Source organism: Mus musculus, chromosome 18 (genome assembly GCF_000001635.26).
Source record: "Mus musculus strain C57BL/6J chromosome 18, GRCm38.p6 C57BL/6J".
Classification (NCBI taxonomy): Eukaryota; Metazoa; Chordata; class Mammalia; order Rodentia; family Muridae; genus Mus; species Mus musculus.
In genome coordinates, this window is record NC_000084.6 from 73,754,642 (window position 1) to 73,777,050 (window position 22,409).

The 22,409-nt window shown below is 44.4% G+C and overlaps 1 protein-coding gene across 3 annotated transcripts in view; it reads right to left on the minus strand.

The window, feature by feature from the left end:
* Positions 1-10,312: 10,312 nt before the first annotated feature.
* Me2 (malic enzyme 2, NAD(+)-dependent, mitochondrial) overlaps positions 10,313-22,409 on the minus strand; it is a 50,485-nt gene continuing 38,388 nt past the window's right edge. Inside the window, exons 14-16 of one of the 3 annotated variants that reach the window (NR_157387.1) lie at positions 20,738-20,808; positions 18,489-18,631; positions 10,313-16,167 (exon numbers count right to left, since the gene is read on the minus strand). Coding sequence is in view for 2 of the 3 variants with exons in the window: in NM_145494.3 (NP_663469.1) it covers positions 15,985-16,167; positions 18,489-18,587; positions 20,738-20,808 (353 nt within the window). In the remaining variant the exon portion in view is untranslated. The remainder of the gene's footprint in view (positions 16,168-18,488; positions 18,632-20,737; positions 20,809-22,409) is intronic. The other 2 variants (NM_145494.3, XM_006525496.4) reach the window with 2 other exon arrangements.

Genomic DNA, 22,409 nt, shown 5'->3' on the forward strand with positions numbered 1-22,409 from the left:
GCTGCGATGCGTGCCTGCTGGGGCTCCTGACCCCGAAGTGGAAACCGCCTTTGGTTTGATTTGTTGTGTCCCGTTTTCCAGACAATTTTTAGTCTTTGGTTAGGATGAATCTTAATTTCTTTTTTTCTTTTAATTATTTAATTAATATTTAATTTGACTTATTTTATCTATATGAGTACACTGTAGCTGTACAGACGGTTGTGAGCCACCATGTGGATTTGAACTTGGGACCTTCCGAAGAGCTCTTAACCGCTGAGCCATCTCTCCAGCCTTGGGATGAATCTTTCAACTGCAAAGCCTGAAAGTGTAAGTTTGTGCCTTGAGAGGAAAGCACTTGACATCCGACTTCATCATCAGCCTAACCGCGTGCCTCCTGAACCTCTTATTTAAGGGGTTTGTTTGTTTGTTTGTTTTTGTTTTGAGACAGTGTCCCGCAGTGTCCCCGTGGCTAGGTTTGAACTTGCTATGTAGACCACTGCTGGCCTCGAACTCGCAGAGAACCCTCAGAGTCAGCCTCTGCCTCCTGAAGGCTGGGATTAAAGGCCTGCTCATGTTTTCCTTTGCTATGTAGGGCTAAACTTTTATCACAGCAACAGAAATGAAGCTAGAACACTAACTGTGGCTTGCATGTTCATCTTGGCTCTCCGTTCTTGTTTTTCTAGCTGGAGGCCTACTTAGTGTTTGATGAGTGCCACTGGCACCAAAGATAGAAATCTCTTAGATTTATCAATGCCCTGTTAGATTAGACGGAACTTCGTTGGCTCATCCTGGAAGACATGATGAGAGCTGATTATTTCCTTTCTTGATCCCCTGCTCACACCGCTGTTAATGTGTATGTAGGTTAAGTCCAAATCTATCCTCCAAAGCTGTGCATTGGAGCTAAAACCCTGCTAGGAATGGCTGCTGCCTCTACTCTCTCTTGATCCTTAAATCTTAAAAGCACCCTCTGTTCTTTTCCTGTCTACTCACAGTTCAGAGGTTTGTTTTCTCTCTGGCAAGCTAATATCCTCAGCAATGGGAACTCTGCCTCCCCGCGGCTGGCTTACTGGTCTGCTTCATAAATGTCTTCAAGGACAACTCTGCCTGCCTTCTTCCCCTCCCCAATGCTGGATTGCAACCTATAACTTTTCTCCCCCTCTAGTCTTCCATCTTTAATTCGAGACTTACACTAAATGATGTTTTGAAGGTTTTCCATAACCTTTAACGCTGAAATAGGTAAATTTAGATATCTCGTGTACTGATTTTGTTAAAAACCTCAGCTCTTTAAAAACCTCAGCTGAGTTTGTTTAAAAACCTCAGCTGCTCTGTGTGTCTGTCCTTAAACTTTGCACCGGACAGACAGTGGTATCTGATCCAGGAGGGAAACTCTGCGTCAGTTTCCCCAGCTTTATTCTAGATGGACCATGTGCCTGATCGACGAGGGTAAAGATAGGCTCATAAGGACAGAGTCTAACTTGATCATTAAGGCTCAAGGAGATGCCCAGTAAAAGTGTAAAAGTCAAGTTCTGGAGCTCATCTGCTGAGTTAAAGCTCTTGTAAGGTCTTTACCGATGGAGGTGCCTTTCTCAACGTCGTTTTAGACCAAAACGTTTGGCCTATAGGGAGTGATGTCCCTTGCCCAGCAATGACTACCCTGGATGGGCCAGCAATTCCTGATCCAGGAGTGAGGCCCTTCCAGGTTGGCAACTGGGATGGACTGATGTTTAAGCCAGGAATCTGTGTTCTTTTATCTCGTCCTGTTTCCCTTTAGTACACAAGCATGCAGAGTTGAGCTTCACTATAAATTTAAAAGGTAAAATGTCGATGAGCCTTGCAGTTTCACTTTTATACGTTTACTAGGTATCTCCTTGAGCCTTAATGATCAGGTTAGACTCTGTCCTTAAGATGTAAGTCTTTCTAAAAAGAAACCTAACCTTTGGGAATACAGATCGAAGGTTAAGGGTTGCTTGGTACCATTAAGAAAATAGATAAGCCAGGTGTTGATGGCACATACCTTTACTCCCAGCACTTGGGAGGCTGAAGCAGGTGGATCTTTGTGAGTTTAAGGCCAGTGTGGTCTACAGAGAGAGTCCCAGGACAGCCAGCGCTACACAGAAAAACCCTGTCTCAAAATACCAATAAGAAAAAGAAAAACAAAGAAAAGAGAAAAGAAAAAAAAAACAAAACAAAACAAACAAAATAGGCTAATTTAAAACTGATAAGGGATAAATCTAAATAAAAATTATAAAATACTTGGTTTTTCTTAACCAGTCTTTATGTATGACTCTGTATATGTTGCATTATTTGTGTCTGCTTGGTTTTTCGTGTTTGTTTGTTTGTTTACTATTTCCATGGAACCAGCTGGCTTATAAGTGATTTATTAAGTAAAGTAAAATAGTTAAATCAGCCCCCCCTTTTTTTTCATAGTATAACTGGAGTTTGACAAAGGGGTAGCAAGGGCTAGGCAAAGGAGATTTAATCAATGTGACCACACTGGGGGAGTGTAGAGCTAATCTCTTCTGCACTGTGTATAAGCATTCACCTATGGAGAAAATAGGGAGGTGGAAGTTCTGGTAGAGAGATAGCTTTCTGGGATTGAGTCAAGGCTCAAGGCTCAGGAGGTTCATACCAGACACAAAAGACGGTCGTATGAAACTGAGGACCAGGTAACCAGCCATGTGGCAAGACTTAGAATAAAATCAATGGGTAACTAAGATATGAGATCGTCAAGGAACAGAGACAAAGCTATCGGCCTAAGCATTTATTTATATTTAAAAGTCTCAGAGTCGGGCTGCCGAGATGGCTCAGCAGTTAAGAGCACTGACTGCTCTTCCGAAGGTCCCGAGTTCAAATCCCACCAACTACATGGTGGCTCACAACCATCTGTAATGAGATCTGATGCCCTCTTCTGGTGTGTCTGAAGACAGTTACGGTGTACCTACATATAATACATAAATCTTTGGACCAGAGTGAGCAAACTGTGGAAAAGTTCAGAGTTACATGGGAGCAAAGATGTATGGTGATCCCAGATACTTCTCCAGCATTAACATGAGCTTTTGTTAGGGTCCAAGAATCGCTGAAAGGAAGATCCTAGACTCAAATAACTGCAAAGGCAAAGAGAGTTTATTCTGAAGAAACAAACAGCATTCAAGGGATCAATCATTCATTTAAATGGCGACAATTCTAGGGGCTCTCAGGCCCCCTTTTATGCAGAGCCAGAGGAATTTTCCAGAAGGGTTAGGTAACCTCTAATATGATTGGTAGGGGCAAACCAGTGACATTGGTACAAATTTGATTGGTTACTAAGTTGGTTTCATTATATTTGAGAGACGTTAGAACGTTAGAACGTTTCAGAAGCCAGCTCAGTCCTGGCCTTGTTAGCTCCTCCAGCCGGCTGTCTGAGGAGATGACTCGGCTCCAGACTTACCCTCCCCAAGTCAGGGTCGTCACTGATTAGTGGCCCATTATCAGTGGGTCCCTCTGAGGAGCCTGGTTTGCTTCTCAGAGAATTGAAAAATTTTATTCCCCAGGTTTTTATTTCTTAGCGGCCATCTCATTTTAAATTTAAATAGAAAGATTAAATAAAAAATATATAGGTGGGGTTGGAGAGATGGCTCAGTGGTTAAAAGCACTTCCAGAGGTCCTGAGTTCAAATCCCAGCAATCACATGGTGACTCACAACCATCTAGAATGAGATCTGATGCCCTCTTCTGGTGTGTCTGAAGAGAGGGACATTGTAGTCACATACATAAAATAAATAAATCTTAAGCCTTCTGCACCAGGAAGGAGTGGGACCAGAGCAAGCAGAGCCAGAGAGAGAAGAAGAAAAAAAATGATTTATGTGTAACTGGACAGACACACAGATCTGTGCTTCAATTCCAATTCTACAAGATGATCTGAAAAGTCTCTAAAGCTTGGGGTGGACTGGTTTTCAGGAGATGAATGCTCTTGTTCTAGGGTACACCCTTGGATAGTGCCTTCATCTGGGGGGGGGGACTCCTCTAGCCTCCACTCTTCCTGGGAAGAGCTCCCAATGACTACTGCCCAGATCAGGTTGGCCCATGGACATGTCTGGGAGGTGGGGGCGGCAGGTTATCTTAATTGACTTAATTGATGTGGGAAGATCAGCCAGAAAGTGGGTGTCACCGTTCCCTGGACTGTGTGAGAAAAGAGAAAGCAAGCTGAGTGATAGAAATACTTGTGTGTTCTTTCCTCTCTGCTCCCACCTATTGGGCACGCCCTGATTAGCTGCTTCAAGCTCCTGCAACTGTGACTTCCCCACAGAGATGGACTTTTACCTGGAATGATGAGCAAAAATAAAACCCTCATCTTCCCTAAGTTGCCTTTCGTTGGGATATTTCATCCCAGCCACAGAAATGAAACTAGGAAAATGGAGACAGTGTATCCACAGACATCCAAGATGAAACTAAGTCTCAGTCAGTCGTTGCCCTAAGCCTTCCGGTTTATTAGCATCCTGGTTAGCAGATATTTAGCAGATGGTTATTGTGCTAAAGGGAACCTGCAGTTTTGGGCTCTGATCTCAGGAGCATGCTTTACTGTCTATGTGGTTTAACGTCTTGAGTAATGACATCATCTTTTTCAGATTTCCTTCAGATAACAGCCCTTCGCTCTCCAAGCTTCAGCCTCCCAGATCCTCTTTTGATCATACACATTGAGATTCTTGATTCCCTGGAAGAGTAAGCCCCCGTGTCCCTGTTCAGCCCAGGAGCTGTAGGAAATGGACCGTCCGCTCTCAAGGGTCATTAAGATTAACAGATCAACATCTCAGAGAGGGAAACCGAGGCAGGATAGAAGATAGGGGAAATTATCCTGACATGAGAACAGAAGGCAGCTCTTTTACTCTAGAGTCCAGTTGAAGTATCTCACCAGCAAAGAAGCAAGATTCCCAGCACAGTTGATGAGTGACTGCTTAAAGACTGTCTCCCTTCCCAGCTGTCAACCTGCAGTCTTCTAGGAATCTCACTGGAAGCCCCACTTACAGGAAAAGGAAATGTATTAAACCCTGAGCAAACACAGTAGCTCCTGGCTTTACCTTATCAGATTATTACTCCAAGGTATCTCCAGAGCCACTCTGTCATCTCGAGTATGAAAGGACAGAAAAGAGGAACCACAGACCTGGTCCAGCAGCTAAGAGTGCTTATGGCTCTTTCCAAGGACCCAAATTTGATTCTCAACACCCAGCACCCGTATTGGGTGGCTCACAACTGCCCATAACTCTAGAGCCTTCTTCTGGCCTCCATAGGACCTGCATGTATGTATACAGAGAGAGAGAGAGAGAGAGAGAGAGAGAGAGAGAGAGAGAGAGAGAGAGAGAGAGAAGAAAAAAAAGAAATTGCTTAATAACTTCTTTTTTAAGATCAAAATTATTTATTTGGGATACGTGGCCATCCATCTTGTTACCCAGGTAACCATGGAGGGGGGGGGGGTGTTTTATTTGCATGAATGCCTCTGTACCACATGCATGCAGTGCCCATGGAGGCCAGAAGGGGGCAGCATATCCTCTGGAACTGGAGTTAGAGAGCTATGAGCCACCACAAAGGTGCTGGGAATCACCCAGTTCCTCCAGAAGAATAGTCAGTGCTCTGAACTGCTGAGCCAACTCTCCAGCCCTCCTTCATAACCATTTAAGCCGCAACTGGAAAGCCACCCACAGAGACCACATAACTAACACTATCAACTGTGGCTCTCACTCAACATGTATGTCAGATCTTCTCTCTGACCAGCTCTCTTTCTCTGAGCCCTCATGGTTAAAATCTATACTAAAATATCTATTCATTCATTCATTCATTTTTGAGACAGGGTCTCTCTATATAGCCCTGACTCTTCTAGAATTGGCTAAGTAGACCAAGCTGGCCTCGAACTCACAAAAATCTGCCTACATCTGCCTTCCAATCACTGAGATTAAAGGTGTGCAGCAGCATACTCAGTCTGTATCAAAGTACCTTTAATAAAATCTCCAGTTCTGCTTCATACCAACAAGTCCTTAAATTCTTTTCCGCGTTGAAACTGTGAATCTCTGTTTGGCCTGCGCTGAAACCCCCCAAAAGATAATGGGTACTCACCTGGCTCCTTAAGGTAGCCACCTGCAGCTCTGGATCTAGCTGCTCCGACATAGAACTACTGACAATTGTTGGCATCCCCCGAGGGTGTTGGGTTTGTCTCTCAAGAGTGGGGGAGGGGGGAATCTACTGTACAAGCTGGGAGGAGGACCCTCGCCAGAAACCAACCAAGATGCCCCTGCTATCCTGTAGCTTCAGCCTTGAGAGCTAGGAGGAAACAAGTTCCTATCATTTCATTGCCAGTCTCTGGTATTTTGCTATGACTATAGCTATAAACTAAGGCAGACAAAAAGTATAGGCTGTTTGGTGTCTGCTTATTGATAGACTGTTTGTTGTTTATGTATGATAGTTGCTTTAAGGTTTGTTCTCATTAATTCATAGTCTTTAGGCCATAAGGGGTAGCTGTACCTTACTCAACTAAAACTCACCTCTGGCACTTGTCATTAAATTTGAAGTGCCTCATTAGGAGCGTGTTTCCAAACCCGCTGCAGTTATTGTACAGTGTAGTCTGGAGTTGGGACAGTAAATCTGGGGTGGGTGGGGGATGGTACACATTAAGAAAACAGAAATTCTAATTACCACATCAACAGCTCTCATCATTTTAGGGTTTCTTATATGCAGACCCACCATATCCAGAATCATCTGCTGGGCTAGCCTGGGCTTTCCAAGAAACACACAAGAGAAAAATTAAGTATGCAAGTAACATATTAGGAGAAATGTCTGTTCAGAGTTGGGGGAAGCCAGCAAGGCTTCGAGCATCTTCACAACACAGTGGAGATGTGACCTGATGTGAAGGAGGCAGGTAAGGACAAAATGGTGGCTATGAAACATATAAGGCGGAGCTATGGTTTGTACATGATCAGGGGAGGGTGGGGGGAGCCGGGGGGGGGGTGAGGGGGAATGAACTGATGTTGCCCTTTAGAAGAGTCCCCGACTCTCAGGAATGGGCCTGCCATCCTCTGCCTGCTGCCTTAAGCTGTCAGCTGAGAGAGCCCACAGGCAGCCTGGCTTCCAACTTGAAAGGGAAAATGGTTTCCAAGTGTAGTACTTGTGGTTCATGCTCCTGACACCAGAGTCTCCGGGAGACAGCGTGTCAGAGTCGAAACAGAACCTGTGGGCTGCAGCACTGCTTGCTTGTAGGGTGAAGGGAAATCCACACGCCAGGAGAGTGGTATGAGTGTATTGTGTGAAAAGCTGAGGTGTTTGTAAACCTGAAAGAAAAAAGGCTTGTACTCATAGCCGTCTTACTCAGTTCAGGAGAGACAAATTAATGGAATAAGTATTATTACTGTATCAGATGATAAATAGGTCTGTGGAGAAAATGACAGGAGATGGGGATGCTGGGGCATCTTGGCGGCAGTTATTAGTGGGTGACACAGAGAAAGCCGTCTGAAGTGATGTGGGCAGACACTGAAAGGTTCAGGTGCCGTGAGGGTTTCCAGGCAGAGGTGAGTGAGGACTGAGGCTGCTTTTGAGGTCCAGGGTGTAGCCTGGAGTAAAGGGACTCCATCCCTGCAACCCACTCCCAGTCACTCAGAAAATAACCTTTATGTGCAGACAAAGGAGAAGGAAGCAGCAAAAGGTAACCAAATGTGCTTCTGGGTTAAGGCTGTCAAGTCCCCAGCATTCTCCTGCACCTGCCCTTCAAACATCTTCCCGCCCCGCCCCGCCCCGCCCCGCCCCGCCCCGCCCCGCCCCGCCCCGCCCCGCCCCGCCCCGCCCCGCCCGGGACGGGACAGGACAAGGCAGGAAGGACTGGAGCTGGAGCTCTGTGGTGAACCATTTCCTTAGCACGCACGCACGCACGAGGCTCTGGGGCAACAGCTGGAGAGGAAGAGGAGCCAAGAGCCCTCCCGGAACTGCTTTCAGGATGAGGGAGGCAGAAGCATGCTTGCATCCTGGTGCTAGCGAACTGCCCAGGGAGGACTGATGGCCAGAGAGGCAGCAGAGCCAGTGGCGCCAGGTTCTTAGATGGAGAAGAAATGATCCAGAGCCCAAAGCGCACTTGGTCCGGGTGTGTGCTTTTCCCAGGAGTGTGGTCCAGATGGATGCTCTCAGTGTTCTCTGGCCAGAGGCCTTCAGGAATCCATATGTAGCTCACCAAGGTGGGTCATTGCTTACCTCTGTGAAGAGGTGCATATATCGGGTGTCGTAATAAGTTAGTACTTTTTGATCTGAGCTCAGGATGCTTGTCTAGCACACATGAGAGCTTGATCCCCAGATTCCATAAATAATTAAAAAAAAAAAAAAAAGGAATAATGGGCTGGAGAGATGGCTCAGTGGCTAGGAGCACTGACTGCTCTTCCAAAGGTCCTGACTTCAAATCCCAGCAACCGCATGGTGGCTCACAACCATCCGTAATGAGCTCTGGCGCCCTCTTCCGGTGCGTCTGAAGAGAGCTACAGTGCACTTAGACATAATAAATTAACTTTTTTTTTTTTTGAAAAAAAAAAAAAAAAACCCTAAGGGGGAAAAAAGCTGGACATGATGACACACGCCTTTAATCCCAGCACTTGGGAGGCAGAAAGAAAATGAATAACTATCTCTCTCTCTTGCAAGATGTAGAACTGGTTAGCTGGTTTTACAGAACCATGGAAGTTGAGGTTCACTCAGGATTGGGTTTGTCAGAAAGCAGGGACATTTCAAGCACCACTAATCTCAATAAGTGATCGGCAGATAATCAGTACTGACCATTCTGATCAGGAGTGTGTGTGTGTGTGTGGCCCCACGAGTGTGTATATAACAGGAAGTCGATTATTTCTTATGGTCTCAGCAATCAATGCCAGCGTTTTATCTCTGTACAGCAAGGTTACAGAGTTCTCCGGTTTTCATCTGGTTCCATCCTGGTCAGCACGGCCTTATCCGAGGTTGATGTTCTACAGAAGATTTATGTGCAACAAAACACGAATCCCTAGATAAGTTGCAAACAATGAGAAGAATGCTGCTGAGAGGCCTAGGGGATCCTCTTCCCATCGATTGTTCTCTTTCTCTGTGAGATGGAAGCATTCTAAGAAGGTAAAGGTGCGGAGAGAATGTCAGAGATGGGAGAGAAGGGACAAAAGACATTACTGGACAGGTACATGCTCAGCAACGGGAAGGGCTTTCTCCTTTTTTATTACTATTATTATTATTATTATTATTATTATTATTATTATTATTGGTTTTTCGAGACAGCGTTTCTCTGTATAGCCCTGGCTGTCCTGGAACTCACTTTGTAGACCAGGCTGGCCTCAAACTCAGAAATCCGCCTCCCGAGGGCTGGGATTAAAGGTGTGTGCCACCACTGCCCGGCTTCCTTTTTTATTTTTATTTTATATGCATTGGTGTTCTATCTTCATGCATGTGTGTATGAGGGTGTCATGAGCTACCATGTGGTTGTTGGGATTTGAACTCAGGACCTCTGGGAGAGCCGTCAGTCTTCTTACCCTCTGAGCCATCTCTCCAGCCCCCAGGAAGGGTTTCTTGGAGTTGGTGATTTTGACTGGCAACGACTGGTTCTGCGGTCATGCTCTGTTGCACTGGCCAGAGATTCAGTTCGGAGAGTCCAACCCAAAGAGGTTCCATCATGACAGGAGAGGTTTGAATCTTGCCATCGCATCTCAGAGACTTGACACCACTATGCCTCTGATTTTACAATTGGGCACTCATTAGTATGGATATCTCCTAAGTGCTGTGTCGTTTAACTGAGTAAATTTGCCAGATAACCGGAACCGTACCGGGATGAGGTGAACGTTCTCAGTGGTGGGGACTGGAGAGATGGCTCAGCGGGTAAGGGCACTGACTGCTCTTCCAAAGGTCCTGTGTTCAAATCCCAGCAACCACATGGTGGCTCACAACCATCCGTAATGAGATCTGACTCCCTCTTCTGGGGTGTCTGAAGACAGCTACAGTGTACTTACATATAATAAATAAATAAATCTTTTTAAAAAAAATTCTCAGTGGCTGTTACCTCTTACAGCATGCACCTCCCTGTCATCGAGTCAGCAGGGTTTTCTAAGTGTTGGCATGGGGGTTTGGCTCTCCTTTACTGTTGAAGTTGAGCTAAATAAGGAGATACAAAGAATGGGAAACAGACTGCAAGAAAATAAAAGGCAAATATGAGGAGTGCCATAGTATTCTGTGTATGAACTTAAGCTAACAAGTTCCCAAGGGGCCAAGGGATTCTGGAAGAAAGCCAGGATAAGGAAGGGCTCACAGCAATATTCACAGCTTTAAAACTATTCTACACACCCCTTAGAAACAAAGTCAGCAACCATTTTTACACATAAGAAAATTTTTACTAAGAAAATATAAGAACACATCTCATTACAAGGAATATATCACAAAAAGGGAAAAACAGTTCACGTAATTATCAAGTCTTTATAGCAGTCTCGGGACTCTCCGTAAGAAGTCAACACAGCATGAAATACTCTACAGAGAGCATGCATTCCCCTTTATCTTCCCATGAGGGAATCACCTCTGAAAAACCTGTCATTCCCACATCCGCCCCCCCCCACCCCAACACACACACACAGTGAGAAATGCTAAGCAATGACACAGGATGTGTGGTTTCTTCGATGACGACGACGACATGAACTGTAAAAATTGTTTTACTTTCTGGTGATTTTAAAACTTATCAGGCAAAGTACAATCAAAACACTGGGTAGGAATTTTGTCAAATGTTCAGCTAAGATAGCTCTCTTCATTCTGCACATAGTCCTCCTTCATGGAAGTACACATAACAGACTTCGATCAGAGAATACCTTCTGGGGGCGCGGGGACAGGACTAGAGTCGCAAAGTGGATGACTGACTGCGGAGGACACTGATTTGTAGAACAGTGACGGCAGCCGGTGGCTCTATGAATATTACTAAATCAAGATTGAACTAGCTACTGAGAATCTTTGGCGTAATCTATCACATTCAAAACAAATAACTTAATATATACATCTAATAATTAACAAGTAAGAGGTTTATAGTGTGTTTGAATCGTTAAGTAGGAACAAAGGGGGGAAAAATCCTACGAACTGGGAAAACGCATTCCAAAGGACTGAGAACTAATCTTGTCCAAACAGGCGAAGAAGACTGTCCCCTTGGCTAGAACTGCCTGCAGAGACTGAAGGGGCTGAGCTCACAAGAGCTCTTCAACTCCCCTGTGGCGCTGCCCTTGCTTGTAAAACAGGGTCAGAGATGCAGGGCTCCAGCGTACATGGGAGATGCTTTGAACACCCGACACAGAGCAGGCACAGTCACACAAGTCAATCTGTCATGACGTGCCAACTGGATCCATCAGATGTACTGGTGGCACTCAATGACCACATGAGAATCGGTGAATTTCTAGAAAATAAAGTTTCTAGGATGTACGCAGACTCTTTCAGCACAGGTGAGGCTAAGTCGCAAGTTGTAAGGCTGGACTCGGTTATGTGGCCCTGCCTCAAACACACAAATGAGCACACAAGCAAAGAAAACTCCTGAGAACTGAAGATACAGACGGGCAGACCAACAGACCGACAGACCCCTCCGAGTCTAAGACTTAAGGGTATGGAATGTCTTAAGGAGCAAACGGCACATACATTTTTAATTGGAAGAAAAAGATGAAGAGAGTTCAGTCATTGGGAAATGACACCTAGCCGAAGATACGCACGCACTAGCTTAATGCACGCACTAGCCTGGGCCTTCCTCTAGACACACAGGTAAAATTAACCATGCAGGGAACACAACCAACTGTGAACGCCATCCTTTTCCTTTTCAGGGACACAATTTTAAGTAGTTGCTTTAAAATCCAAGTATTACTCCAAGTAAATCATAATAAAGATCAGACAGTTCCACAACGCATGTCCCCTCTTGATTATCTGAATGCCTTGAAATTTGAAATAAATAAAAAACAGCACTCTTTCTTCAAGCACGAAGTAAGACATTGACTTCAGATGAAGTGGTTTTCTAAGGCTAGATTATTTTGAATATTTACTTATTTAGTGTATAACTTCAGCTCATCCTTTGAGGGCTTTCTTTGTTGAGGCAGGGTCTCCTGTAGCCCAGGCTAGCCCTGATCTCCATATGTAGTTGAAGCTAGCCTTAACTCCCGATCCTCCTGCTTCTACCTGCCAAGTGCTGGGACTAGAGGCATGCAGCATACCTGGCTAGCAGGTTTCATTTTAACACTGTGTACAAGTGCAAATCACAGTGGCTGATGAGACCTGTCTCCTGTGTGCAGTCAGCAACAGGTCTGCACCGGAACACGTCTTGAATGGAACCTGGATGCTGCTGCTAGCCCAATGAGGATTGGACATGGAACTCCAGTAAGGGAGCTCTCAGGTTTGTATTAATGTTCTTGACTATGGTGAATGCTCCTTAGGGCTGATTTTGGTTAGGAGAGCTGGAGAACACTGACCCCATTGTGACACATCTGTACTTCCTCCACGGCCAGGCTCCCTGCACCGTCTCCACTCCCCGTGGGAACAAATGACTACTGCTCCACTCTGCACTCCTGGAAAGAGCAGTCTAAATCCAGTGGTAACTGGGTAAAATCTCTTCAGAAGCCAGTAAGTTAGAGAAAAATCATCAAGGCCTTCCTCAAAGAAAACTGTTCCATAAATAGACAGTGGATAGCTACTCTTACAAACAAAACAAAACAAAACAAAACAAAACAACAACAACAAAACAACCTGGTCACTAGATTTTATGAGCTTAATAAAGTATCCTAGATTATATGTTTTCAGAAAAATTATGTCTAAAGTTTCCTTATTAACTTAATATCCAATATCAATTAAAGACAACTAGATGAAAGCCATTCTATATGATTTCATATAAACTGAAGCACACAGTTTCTCAGCACTCAGTTCAAAGGTGCAATGCAACATGCTCAGTTTTGCATCTGCACCAACAGCCTGGGCACCAAGGGGATCATTAGACACGTGAGACCTCACCAACCAACCAACCAACCAACCAACCAGACAAAAACCAAACCAAACCAAACCAAACTACCACCACCACCACCACCACCACCAAAACCTCCCAAACCAAAAACCGGAACCAAAAGCACACACACGCCCAGACAAAACCCATGGGCTGTGTTTGCATTTGGCCAGCTACTCCTAGGCTTGGGGACTGCCCTAGTGACATTCCATCTTTTCTGGTTTTTGTTGTTGTTGAGAAATAGAGACAAAGAGAAAGAACAAGAAGTTGAGTGTGTAGGCAGATCTGGGAGGTTGAGAAATGTACAAAATCAACATACATGAAAAAAAAGATTTAATAAAAAAGAAACGAAGAAACACTAGATAGTGAACCCCACCCTGAAACTGTACCAGCAGCAACACGGCTACCTGCCGGCCCACACCAAGGCCTTAGTGTGTGAGAACAAGATGCCATCAGAATCCTTCTCCCCCCCCCCCCCCCAGGTCACTTAGGGCTCTGAAGACAAGGAAATCTCCACTTAAGGGGTTCACAGTGATTCTGAGAGAACCTTCTGGTGGGGAAGCCACCCTTGGAAAATGGTTTAATGAAACCCTCAGAGCTGACCATCCGTGCACCGACTATGCCCTCATCAAGTTTCCCAGCTCTGCTTCACAGTGGGAAGAGAGCAGGGGCCCTTTTCCTCCTGACTGCTGGAAACTCGTGTCCAGCCCTTCCTTTGCCCAGCAGGTGAGGCACCATCACCACTCCTCCAAATAATGACCTTCTTGGTTGGCACAATTCCCCATGGAGAGCCCCAGTAACTCCCTCCCCCACACCCAATTCGACGCCATCAGGGTCTCCCATTGCCCACACTCTTAGATAATAAACATTTAAATTTACATTAGATAATGTTTATAAGCAGGCTATATGTTATCTTGCCATCTTTAAAATGGTTGCTGTGACTTGTACCATCCAGTAAGTAACAACTTAGTAAAAGTGCTGTAACTCAGCCTCTGTCCCGACCGTTAACAAACTGAGCAAAAAAACCCAAAAAACCAGCAACACATTTGTATACTTGTAACATTCAATATTTAGATTTCATAGACAGAATTAAATAAAAACATGAAAAAAAATAAACGTTTCTCTTCATTTTTGTTCATTTATTTATGGTGTGTGTGTGTGTGGCAAGTGGGGGCGGGGGAGGGTAATCAGAAAATAACTTCTGGAAATTGGTTCTTTCTGTCCACCATATGGGTCCTGGAATTAAACTTAAATGTGGAGGCTCAGAGACACAAGAGCCCTAACCACTGAACCATCTTGCAATCACATTGTGAGTTCTTTTGTAGACATTCTGGCTTTGAAGTTGAGATTCTCCTGCTTCAGTACTAGACTCGTACCTGTGTATTCATCTTTCAATCAATGATTTACTTCATTATTGTATTGAACAGACTGCTACTTATGTTAAATTAACCATCGTGTCCACCCATACTTAAAACTGCAATGCCATTGTAAGACTGCCTCTCTGGGGTGGCCCTGTGGACTGAACCCAAGGTCGTGTACACTAAGCAGTCTGAACACACCTTCAGAACTTCAAGTCAATCTTAAGCAGGAAGATGGGAAGAAGTCCCCTTTGCCTATAGAGTATAAACACACACTGGTATGTACCTACAAACCGCTCTGTACTGCCACCATTCTGGGGTGAGCATTTTTAAGTTTTGTTCCTGACCATTGTGGTTCATGGCTATGATAACAACACATGCATGGAAGAAAGTCAGGGACACAGAGTGAGTTTCAGGTCAGCTTGCTAAAATCTCAAAAGAAGAACAAACTTTGTCCCTCAAAGCATCTAGACAGGTGAATGCCACAAACACTAACATTTCTCCAACAAACTTCAGGGTTCTTTCAGAACATGACTCATGAACACTGATGTTACCCTTGGATTGAAAGATAGTACTTCCTGGGTTGGGCTGGGGAGATAGCTCAGTGGTTAAGAGCACTGATTGCTTTTTTAGAGGCCCTAAGCTCAATTCCCAGCAACCACATGGTGACTCACAACCATCTGAAATGGGATCTAATGCCCTCTTCTGGTGTGTCTGAAGACAGTTACAGTGTACTCAAATAAATAAATCTTTTTTTTTTTTTTTTAAAGGCATTTCCTGCCAGGTGTACAGTCCAGGGGGAGCAGTGTACGTCCTCAATTCCCAGCACTCCGGAGGCAGAGGCAGGAGGATCTCTGAGTTCGAGGCTGGCCTGGTCTACAGAGTGAGTTCCAGGAATGCCAGGGCTACATAGTGAGATCCTGTCTTGAAAATACAAAAGAAGGCATTTCCTGGTCTAGTTCATTTATTTATTCTCCACTAAGCTCGGAACCTATTATCCATTCTCAGCAGAGAAAGACGATGAAACTGTTCTCACAATCAACAAACGTAAGTTTCTGTTTGGTCAATAAGATAATGTAACTGAAGCAATTAAATGTAAGGAATTACTTTTATTAATAAAAGTGGGTTTTGTACACTGTTGCACGTGACAGTCCAGTTTGTCTAAAGGCAGCAGTGGCTCCTCCCACTCTTCTATAATGCTAGTTAGCACTGATTTAGTTCTAGGAAGTTTTTTTTTGTATTTCCCCAAATCTGTCTAACTACAAAGGGACGTCAGAGCAGAAAGTGACAAGAACAGAGCAGTTTCTTGGTGCTGACAAGTTTTCTTTGGAATTCGGTGAGCACTCACTCCTTCTCAACGTTCTGTGCTCACGTGCACAGCACTGGAGGGCTGAGGGGGGAAGTGAGAGATACATTCACGTTAACAGCGACAGTACCGTCGCAAGCTTAAAGCAGAGCGCAGGAGGCGACCCATCGGAACGGACGCATTCCCAGAACTGGGCTGTGGGCACTACAGTATAGCCAGCATGTCTGTCCCCAACGAAACTGAGATTCACAGGGAAAAAAAAAAAGCCAAGCAAAGTGGGTACGGAAGAATAAACCACAGATGACACCGTAACTCAGAGAATATTATCTTTTTGTCTAAAAATAGTGGTTCCCTGAAGGCCGGAGCGTCTCAGTGGGGAAGCTTCTCTTCTGTGATCTGAGGAGGTGTCAGTGAAGACTCTGGCCAGTCATACACGTCCGGCAGCAGGGAAACGTAGTTGCTCCGCCATATTCTCTCTCTCACGTATCTGGCCTTGTCCTCGGGTTCTGGGTACCGGAAGGCCATTTTATTAGCGTACAGGTACTCTGCAAGCTGGGAAATGAACAGCATCACTGTTTAGGCTCCGACTGTCGCTCAGAGAAATCAAATAGCATCACGACACAGACACACGTGTAGATGAATTATACTTCACTTTTTCCAAAATGCCAAGTATGACTTTGACTCATTTCAAATTATTTAAAACGTGTCAAGTTTGAAAGAGATAATAAAAATTATCTGTCATCTCGTGAAAGCTTTGATGTGTTCTGGTCACCTTTCCTGATGTAGAAAAGAATGCTTAGTATTTCTTTACATTCAACAGGCACGTCTAAGTTCTAGGATGTCAATCTCCATGCAGGTGATGTAGCAGCCTCTATTCCCATAGCCCTGCTGAAAGGGGCTGTGCTGCTTAGACTCTAATCAAAACCGCCCTATTCGTCAGACAGGTGGTGGTAGCGCACGCCTTTAACCCCAGCATCCTGGAGGCAGAGGCAGATGGATCTCTGAGTTCTAGGCAGGCCTCATCTGCAGATCGAGCTCTAGGACAGCCAGGGATACAGAGAAACCCTGTCTCAAAAAACAAACTGAACAAAGCATGCACCAAACGAACAGAACAAAGGAGCAGAGACTTGCAGGCGTCAGCTGCGGTCAGCCAACTGTTCTGAAGTACGCGGGGCTGACTCAGCCCTGCAATGGCTTCTGCTGCCTTCAGAGCGAATCTTTGTGTATGCCAGTCTTCTTGATGGAAACTTCCTGATCTTGACTCTAGACAATTCCTCCTTCTTACCATCTATCCAGGCTGGTGCCGGGACAGTGCTTAGCTTCTAGGCATTCCAATGTGTGCTTGCCAATGCTAATCAAGGCCCTTGGGTCCCAGGCATCAGCGTCATGTGGGAATTCTGGACTCCGCCCCAAATCTACAAACCCTCTTATGACCAAAGCCTTGCTGTATGGCCCGGACTCTGTCAGTGAGCATTCCAGACAATTTTGATTTGAATTCTTTCCAGCTTGAGATATATTGCCCAGTGTGATAAACCCTATTTCTTCAAACTCTAAACTATCTTTCTTATATTTTTAGTGCTTTTCTCTTAAACATAAAGGGGAAAATTTTTTCACTTTTGATTAAAATATAAAAATATGAAAAAAAAAACCCTCATCAATTCTATCATAACAAGAATTGAATAAGCTAAAAGTTTATAAATTTCTCAGGCCCATCCTGAAATAACAATGTCAGACAACAAAGAAACTTGGAATTCTGAGCTGGCCCCATGGTTAGGAGTACTGGCTGCTCTTGCCAAGAACCTGGGTTCAGTTCCCAACACCTACATGGTGACTTACAACTGCCTGTAATTCTAGTTCCAGGAGGTCTGATACACTTTTCTGGCCACTACAATGATGTGGGACATTTGAATGTCTATACAATAAAGTGTAGACAAAACACATACACATATAAAATTATCTCAAAAAAGAAAAAAAAGGATGAAAAAAGGGGAAGGAACAAAAAAAGAAAAGATTTCATCAAAAGGGGACACCATTCTTCAAGGGAGGATGGGACACTTTGTCACAGTGTGTAGATACGAAGCAGGCACCTAAAACAATAAGGTGCTGCTACAGTCAATGTAAGTTTGTGTTTAATCTGTAATAGTCACAAGGCTCAGGAACAGAGTGGTTCCCACTGGCAATTTCTCCCCAACAGACAGGCTGGCAAAAAAGATCAGATTAGGAGCCCTGGTTGGCCATGCACGCAGGCAGGTGACTGGCACCAAACTCAGGAGCACAGGAGCCCAGCCCTGATGCACAACTCTCCTGCCTCTGTACTATAAGGTGGGGATGGCAGGCTCCTGTGGGCGGGCACATAGTCTCTGGGCTATAAGGTGGGGATGGCAGGCTCCTGTGGGCGGGCACATAGTCTCTGGGCTATAAGGTGGGGATGGCAGGCTCCTGTGGGCGGGCACATAGTCTCTGGGCTATAAGGTGGGGATGGCAGGCTCCTGTGGGCAGGCACATAGTCTCTGGGCTATAAGGTGGGGATGGCAGGCTCCTGTGGGCACAGAGCCGTGCATATTTTCCTGAGCCTTGTCTCTTAAAAAGGAATGCCAACCTCTGTGGCCACAGCAGATTCCCTCCCTTCCCCAGGCCAGGAGTGCAACAAGCCTGAGCTCACAATCCTACCATCATCCAGAATATGTGGGTCTCCTTCACTGTGTCACACGTGACATACTAGCCTGGGCTACATCACATCCTTATAAAACAAAACATCAGAATGTGTACCATATAAATTTTCCTAAATATTAGAAACTTATGTCTAATATGCTTATATTACTTGGACAAGAAAATGTCATTAGAGTTTATGTAAAGTGGCATAAATTGCTTACTTTAATAGCTATGTTAGCAGAAACTTCCTGAATATTAGCCAGCGACGGGTAAAGCCTCCCTTGGGCTAACTCTGCATCTGTCAACTGAGTCGTCAGCGCCTGAGAGGAAAAACAGCGTCGTATCTTTATGTAAACAGAACAATCTAGAAAAATGGAAAAAGCACTGGAGAAACAGAAAATTATAGACAACAAAATTTTTATTTCTTATAGGACTACACTAAACCATTGTAGAAAGTAAAACTGCTCATCATGTGTGGAGAAAGGGGAACACTCCTCCGTTGTTGGTGGGATTGCAGGCTTGTACAACCACTCTGGAAGTCAGTCTGGCGGTTCCTCAGAAAACTGGATATAGTCCTACCGGAAGATCCAGCAATACCTCTCCTGGGCATATATCCAGAAGATGTTCCAACCGGTAAGAAGAACACATGTTCCACTATGTTCATAGCAGCCTTATTTATAATAGCCAGAAGCTGGAAAGAACCCAGATGTCCCTCAACAGAGGAATAGATACAGAAAATGTGGTACATCTACACAATGGAGTACTACTCAGCTATTAAAAAGAATGAATTTATGAAATTCCTAGCCAAATGGATGGACCTGGAGGGCATCATCCTGAGTGAGGTAACACATTCACAAAAGAACTCACACAATATGTACTCACTGATAAGTGGATATTAGCCCAGAAACATAGAACACCCAAGATACAATTTGCAAAACACAAGAAAATCAAGAAGAGGGAAGACCAATGGGTGGATACTTCATTCCTCCTTAGAATAGGGAACAAAATACCCATGAAAGGAGTTACAGAGACAAAGTTTGGAGCTAAGACGAAAGGATGGACTATCCAGAGACTACCCCACCCGGGGATCCATCCCATAACCAGCCACCAAACCCAGACACTATTGCATATGCCAGAAAGATTTTGCTGAAGGGATCCTGTTATAGCCGTCTTGTATGAGGCTATGCCAGTGCCTGGCAAATACAGAAGTGGATGCTCACTGTCATCTATAAGATGGAACACAGGGCCACCAATGGAGAAGCTAGAGAAAGCACTCAAGGAGCTGAAGGGGTCTGCAACCCTATAGGTGGGACAACAATATGAACTAACCAGTACCCCCAGAGCTCATGTCTCTAGCTGCATATGTAGCAGAAGATGGCCTAGTTGGCCATCACTGGGAAGGGAAGCCCCTTGGTATTGCAAACTTTATATGCCCCAGTACAGGGGAATGCCAGGGACAAGAAGCGGGAGTGAGTGGGTAGGGTGGAGGGAGGGTATAGGGAACTTTTGGGACAGCATTTGAAATGTATATAAAGAAAATATCTAATAAAAAATAAATAAATATAAAACAAAAACAAAAACTGCTCATCATGGAGGCCGGAGAGATGGCTCAGTGGTTAAGAGCACTAACCGCTCTTCCAGAGGTCCTGAGTCTAATTCCCAGCAACCACACGGTGGCTCACAACCATCTGTAATGGGGTCTGATATTTTCTTCTTTCTGGTGTGTCTGAAGACAGCTACAATGTACTCATATACATAAAATAAAAATTCTTTTTAAAAAACCACAACTGCTCATCATGGCTGGGCATGGTGGGACACACCTTTCATTTCAGCACCCAGAGGCAAAACAGGGGACCTGTGAGTTTGAGGCCAGCCTTGTCTACAATGTAAGTTCTAGGCTAGCCAGCACTTCACAGTCAGAAAACAAAGCTACAAGCTACAAGGCCCCACCAACACACACCAGAACCAAAACAACACAATTCCTCATTGAACAATAAATAAGCAGATCTAGAGATCTAGGGGTACACGTCCTGCTTCACACATAGAACGCTGGGGATACCAGCAGCTAAGAAGAGAATAGACAGTACCACTGGTACTCATGTGAGCTCTGCAGAGTGCCTTTGGAAAGGTGCAGTACTCCATTAAGAGGGAAGGGTTAATATTTTTATCTATGTTGTAATCACTGATGCTGTCTGCACTGCCATCATATGACAGGTCACATGACACAATGGTAGCACGGAACATGAGATACAGTACAACATGCTATAAATCCAAACTGAATCGCAGCGTCTACAGACATTTGAAAAGCTGGGATTTTAAAAAATTAACATAATACAGAAGTAGACAAAAAAAGTCATGGATTGCTAACTTCCTTTTCATCCATAATGCAGATTTAATGACTCTTGTTTTAAGATCTATGCACCTCTACAATCTATGCTTTATAGAAAATCAGCAGTATTTAGAACATTACCTTTGCAGCTTCTAAGAAAACGGTGTCACTGATGTGTCGGGCTTCACAGAGAATAACAGCTAAAGCCACACCTAGAATACATGTTACACAGTTCATTTAGTAAGGCCACCTTTCAAATTATGAAGGGCTAAATTCCTCAACTGAGAAAAAATAAACTGCAATAAGCTCCCAATGCAACTGCCCCAGAGAAAGCAATACTGAATTAAAGTGATCTTTGTCAATGCTTGCTTCTCACCACTAACACAAGCATTTTAGAAATAGGTGCAGTGTTTTGACAATTATCAACATAGCAAATATTTATGGGTTTGTGTTAGGGCCTTCTTCAGTCAACAGTGCCAAAAAATGAGAAAGAGAGAGAGAGAGAGAGACAGACAGACAGACAGACATATAAACTCAAAAGTAACATCCATCAGCCAAGTAGAAGTACACACTTGCTAACCTTTAAGAAAACAACCAAGCAGCCACCCGACCCGGATTTCAACCCGAGCAGCTGCTGTCCGTTCCTTCAGCTCACTATCTCACTGTTTCCGAGTCTTGACTAACCTGCTCTAGTTTCTTTAGATTCTTGAGCTTTAAAGACTTCCAATTCTTCCTGATCGAATGCAAGCAACCTGCCCTCTTGCTACTTCTAGCCTTCTCTCTCTCCCCAACATGGACAGAAACATAGCTTGGGTCCACCTACATTCACCGTTTACATGAGGACTTTGTAGGCACTATTTAACCCAGGCAGAGTGGACTGTCTCGCCAGAGTTCATGTTCTGTTCCTCCCTTAACTGTTCTGTTAGTGACTAACATCATTCCCTCCTGGAGCTCTTCCTCAGTTGCCCATCTTTGTGTGCTTTCCCCTGCAGCCTGTGGGTTTTCTGGCGTACATCTCTGCAGCTCTCACTGCTCGCCTCTCTTCTCACCCTGTCACTCAGGGACGGGTTTCTCTGACTTCAATTACTAACTCCCCTTTGCCGGTGTTCTGTTACCCTCTCTTTCTAACAGGACAGATTTTCCTGCAGTTGTTCTGAGAAACAACTGATAGGAAATAAATTTTCTCTTTTTTGAAAACCCGCATTTCTGAAAATGTGTGTTTCCCTCTTTCTGCTCATCTGGGCTTCGGATTTTAGTTTGGAAACGTGTTTCCTGCAGAGCTCTGCATCTCCTGGCTTCCAGCCTTGGCCCAGGGTCTGTCTGGTGTCACGTCCTGTTTAGGCATCTGTCTTTTCATCTCTGGAAGCACAGAGCTCTTAGACTAACTTTATAACCCTGTGTCTTGGGGTATCTTTCCACACCTGCTGTGTCTCACACTCAGAGGTGAGCCCTTCCTCTGAAGTCTTTGATGTCCTTCCATTTTTTTTCTTTCCTTTTGTCCTGAAATTTCCATTTTCTGACCTTGTAATCATGGAACAGACAAGTGACTTTATTATTTATTTGTTATCTATCTGTAATCATGGAACAGACAAGTGACTTTATTTATTTGTTATCTATCTCCTGTCCCAACTGTTTAGTGGCTTCCTCAACTTCTTTCTTATATTCTTTCTACTATCAACTTTTATTTCATGAATTTGCTGTTTCTAACCTGAAACCCTCTCATTTGAAATACAGTATCTCTGTAAGGTTATTTACAGCTCCTTCAAACTTTTCCTGTAGGGACCTGTTTTCTCCCAAGATGCCCCTTTTTATT